Source organism: Psittacula echo (assembly GCF_963264785.1).
Source record: "Psittacula echo genome assembly, chromosome: 1".
NCBI classification, from domain to species: Eukaryota; Metazoa; Chordata; class Aves; order Psittaciformes; family Psittacidae; genus Psittacula; species Psittacula echo.
Genome location: NC_137735.1, coordinates 99,675,982 through 99,691,506, shown reverse-complemented (window position 1 = coordinate 99,691,506; position 15,525 = coordinate 99,675,982). Strand labels below are relative to the sequence as shown.

Genomic DNA, 15,525 nt, shown 5'->3' with positions numbered 1-15,525 from the left:
AGTGCATGGGCAAATAGTGAAGAGGATCAGTGTGAGCTATAGCTTGGTGATAATGGTGTCTGCCACCCCAACCTTTCTGCTGTGCTTTCTTCATCTCGAGCGATCATTTTTACTACTGTGCTTCATATTATGAAGTGTTGTGTAGCTACAGCAAAAAAGGACAAAACCAGTCTGAAGTATTGCTCTTTAAATAACAAGTAAATGAAAAGTGAAAAAGATGACAACAATCCAATGTAGCTTGTGTAACAAGGAACAACCTGCATCAAAAGGGAGGTATATTCCACTGAGGCTATACAATTTCTGTTCCTTGTTTTGAAGAGGCTTTGGAGCTATGGTGTTTATTCTTGCCTTGGCTCTTGGTTTCCGCCACCGTAGCAGTCTGCAGTCTCTCAAGAGTGCTATGACAAACAAGATCTTTCTTGTCATGGCTGCATGAAAGATTTCCCTGAAGGATCTGGGAAAGGCTTCTTTTCACAGAGGAAAAATAATTCCAGTCACCTTACTGATGTCTAGCAGATAGCTAATCTGCCAGGCAGAGCTTCTACCTCTCCAGGATGTTCAGTGTGCTTGGGAGCTGAGGCACACTCCTCAAGGAGCTGCAGTTCCCAGCTCTGTACTGATCACCCCACATGCCCACTTGGGCTGCTGGCCTCTGCTTTGCAGGCTTTACACACCTTCAGAAGAGTTGGCCCGTGGCACAGCTTATTATTAATGCAGTCTGTTGGCAGGTTTGCCTCTCTGAGAAAAAAAAGTGGTGATTTTCTATCCAGAAGCTATAGTCACATCTCAGACTTTTGCTGATAGCACAGAGGGAACCTAAAAAGTGAATAGTCACAGAAATGGTTCTTCTACTGCCTTTCAGTTCCTTCCAAATGAAGTGCTTCAGCAGGGCAGTGGGTAGCTTGTATTGCTGCTGCCAGCAGTGCTTGTTCCATGCTGTGGATGAAAACCTGTGTCGCCAGACCTGGCCTGGGTTTTTGGTGGTGGAAGAGACTTAAACAGAAAGGAGATTGTTTATGTTTTTAATTTGCTTGACAAAAGAGTTTTTCCCATCTGGCCCCGACTCCATGGCAAGGAAAATTGCTTTGCTGGGATGAGCATGGTTTTAATTTAATGAGACCATGAGGTTGTGATTCCTCTTCTTTAACCAATAATATAAGAATAATATTTACTGCAGGATTAGTAATGGCATTGGGAGAAGTAAGAGGACAAGTAAGGATTTCCATAACGTGATTGGACAAGTGATAAAGGCAAAGTAGATGAGATAGGCTTTAACACCGTATTGTGAAACAGGGTGTTGTTATAGTTGTCCTGTTTGATAGTACTGGACAAGGAGTTCAGCCTTTTCCCAGGATTGTCCTTCAGCATACACATACACAGTGAGAGCTCGTGCTCTGAAGTTGTATTTTTTAAAAATGAGCCTTGAATGTGAATAAACAGGAATGTGAAGGAGCTGATGATACATTCACTGTCTAAAGTTGTCAGCTGGCTGAGGGAACGCTTTGTCCATTCATCGAGTGATCTGCTAATTTTCCCCCCTGGCTCTGCTTCTGAAATAGCTAAAGAGGCCTTTTCTTAGAATCATAGAATAGTTAGGGTTGGAAAGGACCTTAAGATGACCTAGTGCCAAGAGTTCATCTGAACGGATAGTGAAACATGTGACACTTGAAGGTTGGTTCCTGTCAGTGAAAAATATTTTTCCCTTTCAGGAAATATAAAATAGTTTTTCTCTTAAAATTAGCAAGTTCCTGTTTCAGTCTGCTTAAGTGTCTGTACCACATGTGATACTCTTTACTAGCAAGGGTGGAGAGGCAGTTTTTGTGACTATCACCTGAAAGGAGTTTCTAAAAAATCATTTACAATTCTACTGCACTGTATGTTCTGTAATACTTGTAGCTTCAGATTATGACACTTTTAGATCATAATTTTTACAGCTTTAGAGAACTATAGGAGATAAGTTTTGGAATTGCACTTAGCTCTGTCTTAGGACCTCCAGTACATAAGGAACACTTTTTAAAGCCTTGCTAATTACCCTGGTCTGCACAGAAGCTGTTTCCAAAGCGGTTGTAATGACCATATGTTCACTGATGCAACTATAATTTCCATCTGGAGTAGTTGGAAAGGATCTTAATGGTATAGGTTATTTTCATTATCTTGCTGAAAAGTAATGTTAGCATTTCCAGTAGCAGGACTGTTAGAGATACCGTGGGCTTTGTAACTTGATTCAAGGACAGACTTTCCTTAGACAAGAGTGGGAGAATAGTATTTCTGTTAAAAAATAGGACAACTAACAGCAAAGGAGGAAAACACAATTGCATGGAGTGAACTTTGCTGTGTAAGCCCTGTGGCTTTTTACTCAAGGCCAAGAATGGTATCTCTCCTAGTGTCAGACCATTTTGCTGATGACTACAGTTAGTAGTTTGTGGCCATGTCACAATAAGATGAATGGTATGTTCACACACCAGGTACTTATTTACAGATCAAATATAGCAAGTTGGGAGTTCCTCACCAAGTCTGTATGTCCATGGTTCGAAATTTATATGCATAGCTGCATTTGAGTTAGCAACATCCTCCCATCCCTGCCCCACAATCCTGAATAAAATCTCAAACCCTGAAGAGCAGCAGTGGATTTTTACATACAGCTAAATGCCCATCTCCTGACCCCCCCAAAAACAGTGGTTAGGCCAAGTTACAGTATTAAAGCTTATCCAGAAGAATTAATGTTGAATAAGATAAGATGTGAAATAAAAAATATGGTAGGCATCATGCACTACATGCTCTGCTTTATGTGAAAACATATTCTTCACAGTGACTTTGCAGTTTGGGTGTTTTCTGGTTTGTTTTTGTTTTGTAACCTAATCTGTGAAATGGCAATCATAGGAAAAAAAAAAAAAAAAGCCCTACTATTTTTTAATTTTAAATGAAGAAGTTGGAAAATTCAGAACAACTATAATTCAAGTCCTGGTACTGTCAGCTAACGTTGGTACGATGCTTTATTTGTAACTGTCACATGGCCAACTGTGGCACCTCTCCTGATGTTGCCCCTTCCTGCTCCCAGTACTGAGGTTTCTTCCTGTCTGAGAGAACCACACTGCTCAGTCACAGGCTTTGAAGCTGATGTGTTCTCTTTCTCACTTCAGTTTGTCCTCCGTGTGCTGGTCTAGTTCTGTGATGGTCCCTTCTAAAGCCTTCCGAGCTCACCAGTAGTCTGGGTCTGTAAAACTTTCTCCAACCCGTGTATATCAGAATGACGACTTCTCCAAAATAAGCGTTATTCTGACCAAGTTATTGCTGTGGAGTTCCCAACACGGAAATGCCTCCTCTTTATAAATGTAGTTGAGCATTCAGAGCAGTTACCATACTGCTAGCTTTGATGTTTCAGGCTCATCACCTTTCTGGTGCATGCAGTCTCCTGTAACTATTAGTGATGTTGGTTATTTCATACTGTTTATCTCTGCAACATTAAGTACAGCTGATACTAATACTAACAGTATTAGTAAGTATAGCTGATACAGATACTAACAGGACTTGTAAGCTTTAAAATGCTTTGTGAAATGAGAATGTCAAGGGAGAGCTGTAAATTTATCATTTTAACTCTGCAAAGTCCTCAGTTGGTCATTGCCCCTGTAGACCCTGATGTGAATCACTTTTTTATCAAAGCACAACAGTCCAGCTGAGCACACGTGTAGTCACCGTACTTGACACAGCAGAACCTGCCAGGCTGGTTCCACATTAATCAGATTCTCTCTGTGATGTTCCCTGTCTGAAGAAATTATTTCCCATTAAAAAGGACACTTTTACCATCAGTGGATGCTGCCACAGTGATAAGAGCATGGTCCTGATAAAGCTTTAAGGTAGGGTGGCTGCTTACAGCTGATGTCTTATGCATGCAGGTGAGACTTTGTGTAACCCTGCTTGAAATTTTACATTTATCAGCAGGGGTTAAATATTTGTCTCTGCTCATCCTGACATCTTGTTCACAAACCTTTCAGTTAAAGACCTTGTGATTCGAAAATGTACGTTAGGTAAAAGTACAGTAATGATAACCTCCTGCCTGGTATTTGTGCAGCTCAATAAGAGTTCACCAGTATCTCAGCCTACCTCTGACCCGTTATCTGTGCTTATTAGAGACATTATTCATCTGTAGACTGTATCCCTTGTTTCTGCTTCTCCATTTCTTGTATTTTTCTTTCCTTTTCTTGTGTTTCCTTACTTTCTCACTCTTACGCTTTTTGTCCTTTGCTTGTCTTTTATTTCACTCCTTTTCCTCCTCTTCCGTTCCACTTCCAACTTCCTCTTCCTCTCCTTCCTCTTCCTCGTTTGGTCCTATTGAAGTTGAGCCCAATGCCGGGACACCACGTCGTAGACCTCTCTCCTTCTGCCCTTGCTGTGCCCATGAAGGTAACGTAACCTCACACGCTCCCTGTTGTCCTTGACCACAGCTGGGTTGTCGTAGTAGCGCTAGTCAGCTAATGAACACAAAGCCCCCAGCCCTGTCCCTAGCTCTTTTCTTGCTGTGTCCCCAAACCAGCCTTCTCAGTAGCAACCTGGTAAACAGCTTTTCTGAGCCTATGGCAACTTATTACAGAATATAGTATCCCTTTTGCCTAGTCCCAGCTGTGCGCTAGGGAAGGTATAGCGACTGGGAGGGACACTGGGCAGCAGCGGTGGGAGCAGGTATGTCACACTCCAGTTTCTGTTTTCATTTGGTGGATTCAATTTCTCTGTTCCTCCTGAAAGCTATTTAGAAGGTGGGGTAAGGGAAGACAATCTGCTTCCTTAAATATGGCCTTTTAATTAGTATATATGGATTAAAGGAATACTGTGTCTTTATAAGGATTGGTTTGCAAAATCATCCTTGAACTTTAAAAACCAGCAAACCTCAAGCTAGAACAGTTTCCCTTCATCTGTCTTGCTGAGCACATTCTTTAACTGTCCCAAAATGAAGTGTGTTGTAGAGCTTCCGTTGCCAAGGCATGGGGGAAGGGGTTGTTTATATGTGTTCATGGTGTAATTTTGCTAACCACTTACTCTGCTTTCCATGGTCTCCCTCACATCAGTTGTCAGTGCTCCCTCTCCAATCCTCCCATTATTCCTCTACTCATTGGCTGTTTAAAAATACTTAATACTTACTTATTTCACAGGTCAGTAGCATTGTGGTTTTGGCTTTTTCTTAGAGGCATTTGTTTTCTATGCATCCTGGCATTGGGAAGGATGGGGAGGCTTCCCAGTGTTTTCATGGCGCCATAGCACTGGACATCTGCATGTACAGTTTCCCTCTCCTGTCGCCACAGGGGCATACTGTGCAGAGATGCTCAGAAAGGAATGCTTGTACTGAGCAACACACCACAGAAAGTCCATGGAGCCAGAGGCTCTTAGGGTGGTACAAGAAGTCTGGGATTCCCCAGCGGCCTGCTCTTCTGACTTTGCAAAGGCAGATATTCTCAGCTTAAGGCACAGTTTGACAGGAGTTGCAGGGTCTCCTTTGCCTAGCTTCAGGCCTGCGCTTCTCTGAGATCCTAAGGGTGGAGGTGGGGCACACGTTGGAATTAACCATTAGCCATTAGCGTGGTACTTGTGAAGTGTTTCCAGAAATTTGAATAGTAAGCTTGCTGCTTGATTATTTTTAGCATCAAAATGACTATTTGAGAGTTTTTACTCTTGATGTAGGAAGTGTACGTATGTTATCCATAATAACAAACAGACAGGGATGTTAGTTGCTTTAGGATGCCTTAGTTATGTGCAGTGCAAGTTGATGGATGCAGCAACCCAAAAATGCTGTTGAGCTTGATTTGAGGCCTTACTGCTGCCTCCACTTCCATGCAGGCAGGCGTGTTGCTACTGTTCTTGATGGCGTCTGATACAACTCACAGCTTTCATCTGCAGGTAGTTCTGAGTGGAATCGGTAGCCCAGGCCAGGAGATTGCTGGGAGGAGCTTCGCTGGTAAGCTCTTGTGTTTGATAAATATCAACAGAAAGCTTTGGGAACAGCATTCTGCAATTTATTCCACATAACTCCTGACAGAGATGGGATTCATCATAGGATTGCTGAGTAAGTTTAGGAGTTAGCTTTAAAATGAATGAAATACCAACTAAGATTTCTGTAGTAGGTGGCCAAGGCCTGAGGTATTTTTATTCTGCTTTGATACTAGCAAATATCTCTGGGGATTCCTCTTCTTTCCAGTGCTGATGTGCAAATAAGCAGTTTCTGTGTTCACTGTTGCAGAGGGGATATTCAAGATGGGTAGATATGTGTGGCTAGGAGGAGCAGTCAGAAAAGATTTATTGGGCTATTGAAATAAAGAAAAGTCAAGATGTTACTTGTGGCCAGTAAAGGAAAAGACTGAGGACATGCAATTGAAGAAAATAAAGGCAAAACACATGGAGTGGCAATTGAATCTGTTTCTGATGAGCATGTATTTAAGTAGCTGGCATGTGAGGACCTATAAAGCTCTTCTAATGAACAGAAAAGTGGAATACATACAGAAATCTGGGCTTTCTGCAGTAAGAGTTAGGAAGAAACAAGCAATCATAAGAAAATCAGAAAGAAAAACAGATAAAAATCAGGCTCCAAAGAGAAGAGAATCCTTTTGGAGGTGACTTGACTCTTCTATGTGCTCTAGGCAAACTGAATGGACCCGTCTTGGGAGTGCTCTGGCAGCATCTTGCTCGGCTTTCTTTGCACATTTTGCCCCATTGTTGTTATTGCAGTTTGGGCTTGTAAGGATTGCAGGGCGTTACCTGAACACTTACCAGGTTTCTCTTTTGGCAGGCATGGGTAAGAAGGATGATCCCAAGCTGATGCAGGAGTGGTTCAAGCTGGTGCAGGAGAAGAACGCCTTGGTTCGCTACGAGTCCGAACTGATGATATTGTGAGTGAATGCTTCAAAAGGGGGATTTTGTTAGAAATAGTGTTTGAAGATCTGTCAGTACTGTCTTCCCTTATAATGCTGGGAGGTCAGCAGTATCATAGGCTGATTCTTAGCTGAGACGTGAATCCAATTACATTTCAGAAAAGTGGTAGTAGAAGGAGTAATAGCAATAAGAAATGAAAGCTCCAATTATTTGTGCACATGCAGAAGTATGGATGTATGTGTAAAGTTCTGAGCCATTCCCAAGCTGGTTTTGGATAAAACAAGTCTTGTTCATGCAAGTGTTTTCTGGCTCTGTAGAAATAATGTGTGACTCCTTCTGGTTCTGATAGATTCTGCTTTTGTTAAGTGTAGCTGGAAGCATTTAATTCAGTCACCTTTGCCATGGGGCCCTCATCTCTGCCTGGAGTGAGACCCCAGTGCCCTTCATTTGGGCTCAGGGGATGAGGCTTTTTTCCTGTTAATGGAATTGTGAGCTTTCGCAGTCCCAATGCTGCAAATTCACTGAAACTGGTTTTGACTATGTCAGCTGACTGTGGCAGTGTGGAAGCTGACGTCTTAGTGCCTGTGTCAGAAAAGCCCAGAGGTGTTGTCTGCATGGGAATCTGTAAAGGCAGTGGCCTGACGTGTCTCTTAGTTGATAAGTCACTTTCTCTTTAGAGTGGGAAGTAGCAGCAGATACACAGAGGTATTACACATCTGTTTGTTCCTTCACACTGTTTTAGATTTAATCCCACCCATAATTCTTTCAACTTTCTGCATGGCATTTCCTAGCTGAAGGCAAAGAACCTGCGATGCTGAAAAGTACATTTAATTCTTTAAAAAATACATATTATATGTTAGGTATTTTAAGAGTTGCTCCAAAACAGATTGGTGAGATACATAGCAGATATCTGGAGGGGGATCAGAAATTGAGAATGGTATGAAGCAATGTATGTCGTATTTTAATATACCCAGAACTTGAGTTCCTGATGTTTCCCTTCCAGTGCTCGGGAGCTAGAACTGGAAGACAGGCAGAGCCGATTACAGCAGGAACTCCGGGAGAGGATGGCAGTAGAAGGTGAGAGCAACAGGGAATGTTTTATAGACTGTATGTGTGTATTTCCGGCCTTGTGTATGCTAATAGTTTTTGCTCTCTCTGTAGATCATCTGAAGACAGATGCAGAGCTCTCAGAGGAGAAGAGGATCCTGAATGAGATGCTAGAAGTAGTGGAGCAGAGAGATTCTCTTGTGGCTCTCCTTGAGGAGCAACGGCTTCGAGAAAAAGAGGAAGACAAGGACCTGGAGGCAGTCATGCTTTCCAAAGGCTTTAGCTTGAACTGGTCCTGAGCTTGACATGTTTACCTCTGCTGGTGTGTGTTGTCCAGTTGGCCTACCCTGAGTTCGCCAGAATTACATGGATAGGAAGATGTTGAAGGGGAAACCTCCGAAGGGTCCAACAGCATGCAGGGATTTGGTTTGAAGCACTCAGAAGCCTTTTGATAAGTGTGTTGGTTCCAGAAGCTTAAGTTTTACTTGTCTGCAAGCCAAGTTGAAGATAATGAGTTGAGACTGTGGAGTCTCCTTGAGGTCCTATACGATGGACTCTATTTTTGTGTGTGGTAGGAGGGAGAGGAATAATCCATGTGTGGGGAAGGAGGTTAAGGGAAGAAGTACCCTTAACTGGATTTATGGCAGTCCATTCCTTTCCTGTTTTTACTATACCAGTGCTAATAAAAGGGAGGGAAGTGGCAACCCTCTCTGGAAAACCACAGCAGCCTGTAGCAGCCTGTAAAATGGAGTCAGCTGTCCAAGAGAGCTCCAGAAGCCCAAGGCAACACTTTCTTTGCTTTAGTCTTCCTCCCCACCAAAGAAACCTGCAGTTGATCATTATGCACAGATATGAAGAAATATGAGACAGAAAAGATACTACTAGTATGCGTGATGGAACTCTCTGCCTCCTGGTTTTTATAGAGATGTGGGCATCAGAGGACTTTTTCCCTATCGTAGCCTCCTAAATCATCTTGTGGGGAAATAAGGGGAGAAGAAGAGAGAGGGAAGATGCCCTTCTGCTTCGCTACACACTGGAGAGACAGCTACTGCTGGCCTTAGTCTTCATGGCCACAGCTCAGAGGCTGGTGGGCTTCTTTGTTCTGTTTTTGTTATGATGACTGTTTTGACACTGGAAAATACTGACTGTGTGGGACAGTGGTGTGTGCTGGGGCAGGGGTGTTACCAGGCAGCATTCCCTGGCTGTTAGGCCCCTAAGAGGAGAAGCCCTTAAGTGACTGAACCACCATTAAGACTTTTCAGTGTTTTTATTTTTTTTCCTCTGTATTTTGTTTTTGCACATTGGAAACGAAGCTTAAGACCTGCCTGGGCCCTCAGTCACTTTGACCCTTTATTGTCAATTAACTTATTTTTTTAATACTTGAAAGAAGATTCATTTTTGTATCTTTTAGGAAAAAAAAAAAGGATGAGTGATGGGTGTGTGTGCCTGCTGCATCCTACAACTTCCACTTCTAAATTACTGGATGTTGTTACCTGTGGTTATTTATTAGTGTTCTTATTAATAATTTGTTACACATATTTGATTGTGGAGGGGGAGTGTTTTAACTCTGTTAGAGAAAGACACTACTGCGGATTGGTCCCTGCTTCACAGCAAGGGCAGCCTTTATGTACCCACAGATGCATCCTGCCCAAGGATGCAAAATCCGGCGCAGTCATGGAGTGGTAAGAATCCTTGTGTTCCCAGCATACTTCTCTTCTGCATCCCAGAATTCCCTCTGTTGGACTAACAAACCCATAATTTATTTAAATTTTACATTTTTGTAACAAGAAAGCCAAAACTGTGAGGTAGAAGTATCCCATATGTCTCTTTCTCACTGAAAGAGGGGACCCTCAGACTCCTGAGATACAGGGACATCATGAAAACAAAAATAGCACATTTCCTGCTGCATCTGCTGGAAGAAGCTGTTGGCTCAGCTAGAAAAGCTGCTGCTTTTCAGCCAGGAGGGTACTGACTGTAACCATACATTAAGCAATGAGCAGGATATGCACTGAGCAGTTCAGCACCATTCACTGTTTGACAGACTCCTTGAGCACACTGCGCCCTTAGCTTGTCCCGCAGAGCTGGAATAGTGCTGTGCATTGGGTATGCGTCCCATCCTTAATGGGATGCAGTAAGAGGTTTTCCCCTCTTGGGATGCTGACTATGTTCTTGGTAAAGAAGTACTAAGCTTGCTCCCCAGTGTCCTTTAGGAAGTGTCCCATTCCCCAGTGTATCCATACAGTGTGCTGACTCCTTCAGTTTGAACTTAGGTTGTTGGTGCAAGGCACCCAAGCACAGCTGAACATCCTTTATTCTTTTGCCCCAGGACAGAATTTTGCATGGTTTCTTGCTGTTTGCTCTACCTTCTTCAAAGAGGTCTTCTGTAAGCCAGGCTCTGCAATTTGAATTCACCTCTGACTCAGGAGCATACCTCAGGCTGAAGAAGGATGTGTAGGACTGTCCCCAGGGACTCTGAGTGGTGCTGGTTCACTCAGCTGGAAACATGTTTTTTCCACCTCAAGTGTCCTCCTTTTTATCCCCACCTAGTGTTTTCTGCAAAGGCATTACAAATTAAATCCAAATGCTCATGAAACCAAGCAGTGCTACTGTCCCTGTTTAGCAAGTGATAACCTGCTACATCAGCATCACAGAGTGCTGGCTTACCAACAGGTTGTCCCGCGAACAGAATTCCCCCCATTTGCCAGTGCAGGGGCCAGCTGCACAACTGAAATTGGCAATGGTACTTTAGCCTGCATTTGAAGGGGCCAGTGGAAGCTGGAGAGGAGGAGGGAATGAAGAGGGAAGCTAGATAAATTTTATTGTAAGTTGTCTTAGGCAGAGAATTGGCCTCAGTCCTCTTCATAATGCACTAGGTATATGGACTACATCTAACTTTTATCAAAAGATCATTGAATGTGAGCTGTAGAACAAAAAGAAATCCTGAAGAAGAAATACCAGATCATTACTTTTCCCTTTCTTGCTGAGGGATGCCGGCCAAAGAATGATACCACTTGAGGGTGTAATGCCCTACTGCACAGGAAAACCTGAATTCTTTAGGTTATGCTGAAGGCCTCCAGCAGTGAGAATGAAAATGAAGAGCTAACATCGCGCACACACATTAATTAAAAATACATGGAAGGGAATGTTAAAAGGCCTTTTTATATCAAAATGGTTGTAAAAGGCACAACTTGTATTTGCTGTTCAGTTGCACTTTAAGAATATGACTTGCATATCAGATACTTGTTTTTTTTTACTATCTGAATATTTTTAAGTCAAATTTTGTATTTTTAAAGCTGAAGAAGGCTCTTGTGACCACAAGATTCCTTATTTGTACAAGAATCCAAGTAGGATGTTCTAGCTCTTTGTGCTGCCCAGGTGTGCAGCAGTACATGACTCAGCCATGTGCATTCAGTGACATACGTGCATCCATTTTGCGTATGAGGGGAGTGCCAGAGGCCCTCAGTTTCCAGGAAGTGGGCACACGAGGGCATCTGTCCCAGTGGGACATGGGCCGGAGGAGAGCTGAGCTTGGAACCTAACCTGTGTTCATTATGACAAGGGCATGCTGAGGATGGGGCAGGTACTTCAGTCCCCTGTGGGAAGGGAGGAGGGGGATACCGCTTCCTGCAGGGAAGGGAAGACAAATGGGGATGGGGGAGTGAGGACTGCCAAAACAACTGACCTGCTGCTTTCACAGTACCATTTTTGGTTTATATCCCTTCTGTTCCTTTTAACCATGTTTTCATTCAAATTCACAAATGGCTGTAAAATTCTGAGCTTCAAAGAACTAACCCTGAAACAAGACGTTTCAGCTCCAATTTCCAGACATATTCCTCCTTTCAGTTAAGCAACACCCCATGGTCTCGCTAGGGCATGGTACAAACTGCGTTGCTGAAACATAATTTTAGAGCAAAGCGCAAGTTTTAAAAGTCTGTCCTCCTCTCTATCCATCTCTGCATTTTATGTAAATATTTGTTTGTATGTGAAGACACCAGTGGATCCTTGGGTTACCCCCACGGTCGAGAATCTGAGTTTTGTGCAATGCCTAGGCCTCTCTTAGAACACAGTGCTTGCATAGAGCTAGTCGCCACACTTGTGTGCACTCTGGTGGTTTTTAATACTTTTATACATCCTAATCCTGAACATTATGAAGTATTGTACATGGTGTAGACTGCATGTTCTAGAGCAGCCAGCAGTTCCCTTTTGTGAGAAAATGTTCACAGCTACACCTTGTTTGGTTAACATTCTTTTAAAATGAGTTTTCAATCAAGTGTTTACACCAGACACCAGTGGATGAGAAAGGTGTTGCATTAGAAAACCTCCTGTGTACAAACTGAGAAGCCGCAATAGGGCTTTATGGGAATTTCAGTCATCTCTGTCTGCAATAAAGAGAACTCTAAAGCATACTAAAAACCAGCCTGTATATAGTTCACAGAGAAAAGAGACCGCTGGCTCTCAACTGCTGCAAAATAACAGAGATTGGAAGCTTTCCAAATCTTCCTGGTTTTGGATTGCTCAGAGCACTGCTATAGGCAGGGTAGCGGGGCAGGTGAGGATGTCACTGAGAGCAGATGTGAAGGGGAGGATGCCATGTTCTGATGGCATCGCAGTAATTTAAATACTCTGTATCTGTGCGTGCATGCGTGTGTGTGTGAAGTCTAATCCAGCTGAAGGGATCTGCTTTGGCATCTTCCCTTTTGTATGAAAGTGAACTCTGATATTCAGATTGTTCAAGGCTTTTACGGTTGGCATGTATGGAGTGTTAACAGAAAAGCATATTACCCTACCTGTAAAAAAAAACCCAACTCTGTTCCAGCCTGTTTTCTTCTGTTTGGTTGTGTTCTATCGTTTGTTTTTATGCACACTTGCTTCATTGGTGTTGAGATTTTAGCACCTCAGATGGCCAACTGAACTAAAAAAAAAAAAAAAAAGAAAAAAAAATAAATTCATTAATTATTTTTTCTTTTTGTTGGTGGAGTTACCGTTTGTTTCCTTTGCTTTCACTCTTACAGTTGATGATTAAAAAGGAAGCCAAAGCTGGGAGCTGAGGAAAGGTGATCTTGAGATGAGATAAAAACTCAGGTGTTAAAGGGCCTGACTTCAGTTTCTTTTTTGCTGGAATGCTCAGAGCCCATCTGAGTTATATGAGATACAGTTGGATGTTGATACATCCCCAATACATGCACTTCCTTTCTCCATAGTTTACATTGTTTCTTCAGATTCTCTGTGCAGAGAACTTGCAATGAATAGCCAAGATGGGGTGTAGGTAATGTAAATTGAATTGCAGCAGCTAGGATTTAATTCCTGTAGCTGGAGCTCACTTCCTTAGCGCACGGTACTAGGATGAGCACCTTACACTGGCACAGCAGTATTCAGTGAGAGAAGGAGTCAGTGGCACACCTTTGTGTTGGCTTAAGCCTCCAGCACTCCAGTGTGCCAGCTCAGGAAGATTAGCTAAGCAAAGTGCAGCTGTGCCCCTTGAACAGCTGGAAAGATTCAGAGGTTGAACTTCACCAACTCACACGTCAAGAAAAGGGATCTGGGTATATCTGGTTTGAAAAGGGTGGGAGGTTCAGCTCAAGTGGTGGGCGCTGGGTCCAGTAAATGGCAGAAGCTTGAAGTCCAGAGGAATGACATCCAGCCAGCAGCACTCCTGTCAGGAAATTGTAACACTTTGTGCCCTTTTTTTAACAGGCTGAAAACACACAGGGTGGTGTGGGAAATCCCAGCTGGGGAAACCCCAAACAATGAGTCTTGTTTTCCTGCCCACTCAGCCATTTTCAAAACAAAGGACAAATCACCCTGTGCTAAGGAGGCTGGATTAAAGCAGACCTATTATGGCAACAGGGGAGATAATGGGCCTGGGGTTTCCCCTTGCGGCCTGGACCCCAGGGATAGCAGGTTGTGCCGTATGTGGCAGGAGCGATGCAGCTCTCTCCTTTGTTTGTGCAGGTTTGTAGGTCAGCAGTTCCCTGGGAATATTTCAAACCCTACAATTCTTCCTGTCCTTGTGGTCCCTTGCTTTCAAATAGTAGGGGGAGAAAGGTGTGATAAGCTGGGAGGGATCTCTCTGGTGTTGAAAGGCCAGTCCACAAGGATTTCTCCCTTGGTGCCGAAAGAGAAATGAATATATGGGAAGTGACCCACTGCACTCTAGGAGGCAGAAGGCTGCCTCCCATCTATAGCTTAGGAGACCACCCTTGCAACACTTCATCATGGCTTTTTAATTAGACCACAAACTTGTTAGCCTGCGATCTCAATTAGGGTCCATGGGGTTTGCTGTTTTATAAGCTATGGACAGAGCAACCAGTCTGCTAGGGAGACCTTCCTGTACTGTTTGCTTTGGCAAAGAACTGTGCTGGCCCTGTGTCATGGTTTAAGCCCAGCTGGTAACTCAGAACCCTGGAGGGCCCTCTCAGAGGGTCACACTTCCTGCACAGATTAGCCATGTGTGTGTGACACCTTTTCTTGACAAAAATCCTGCCTCAGCAGGCCAGCATGGGGCTACTTCCAGTTTCCATTTATAATGGAAATTATAATTTCCATTTATAATGGAAACTGACCTGCTGCTTTCAGTTTGATACTGAAAGTAGCCTTCAGGAACCTTTGACACTTTCTGCGTGTGGCATTTCGTGCCCTTGAAGCTGCCTCTCCCACCCTGAGTTGTTCCCCTTGGCACAGAATCGTAACCCCTCCTCAGGTCCTTGGGTTCAGTGCTGAGGTAAGGAATTGCACAGCAGTAACTGTGGTGGGAGTATGAACATGCCCTCAGCTCTGGAAGCAGCACAGGAAGAAGTATGTCAATGGGTCTAGTAAATAACATGCAGAGCCTCTCTGGCAGGAACAGATGCATATCATGTTACACGGCTACTTAGCCTGGATAAAGACAATGAATGTAACTTGTCAGGAAAAATAACAAGGGGGAAGTCATGCCTAAGACTAGTAGCAAAGAGCGGGTGAAAAACCTGGCATTCAGGCTTACCTCGTGTTTAACACTTGTTGGAAAGTCCTTACAAAGAGTGCTGTGACAGCTGCCTACATTAGCAATTGAATTTTTAAGTCCTGCATTTTCGAGAATGCAAACCTAATCCTGTAAGGATGCTACCTAGCCATACATCTCTGCAGGAAAAGCATTCTTGGAGAAGATACCCTTTAAGAATTCAAGGAACGCCTGAATGCATCTTCCTCTAAATCCTAAATACAAGCAGCAACGGAGCTGTTACCAGAGTCAAGGATCCTACAGGTGGTAATGGGTGAAAGCAATGGTGCTGGCACGTGGCTGTTCACGGCTGGTGTCTGGAGTGAGGGAAGGCTTCATTTTATAGGTATCACTCAAAGGAAACAGTTAAGACTTAGTTGCCTCCTTCCTTAGCCTGCATCCTTTTACACAGCACCTAAAACAGGACAGAAAAAACACATGCCCAAACCAAGCTCCACTAAGAGAACTGTTTTCCATTGGCATTTCTGCAACAGTGTGGATGCCTTTAGGCAGCAAGTTACTGTATAAGCGGGTATTTCCAAACTTTCTGAGTATGTGGTGCTTTTCTGAACGTCTCAGACACAGTAAGCACCTGGTCTCCTGTAAATGAAAGATAAGATCACCTCTTTTTTATTACTAACATT

The 15,525-nt window shown here is 43.4% G+C and overlaps 1 protein-coding gene across 1 annotated transcript in view; it reads left to right on the top strand.

Annotated features, from left to right (window-relative positions):
- Positions 1 to 12,809, top strand: part of MICAL3 (microtubule associated monooxygenase, calponin and LIM domain containing 3) — a 127,508-nt gene extending 114,699 nt beyond the window's left edge. Inside the window, exons 35-37 of the mRNA XM_080614935.1 lie at positions 6,773 to 6,872; positions 7,859 to 7,932; positions 8,017 to 12,809. Of these exons, the coding sequence (XP_080471061.1) occupies positions 6,773 to 6,872; positions 7,859 to 7,932; positions 8,017 to 8,201 (359 nt within the window). The 3' untranslated portion in view covers positions 8,202 to 12,809. The remainder of the gene's footprint in view (positions 1 to 6,772; positions 6,873 to 7,858; positions 7,933 to 8,016) is intronic.
- Positions 12,810 to 15,525: the final 2,716 nt, after the last annotated feature.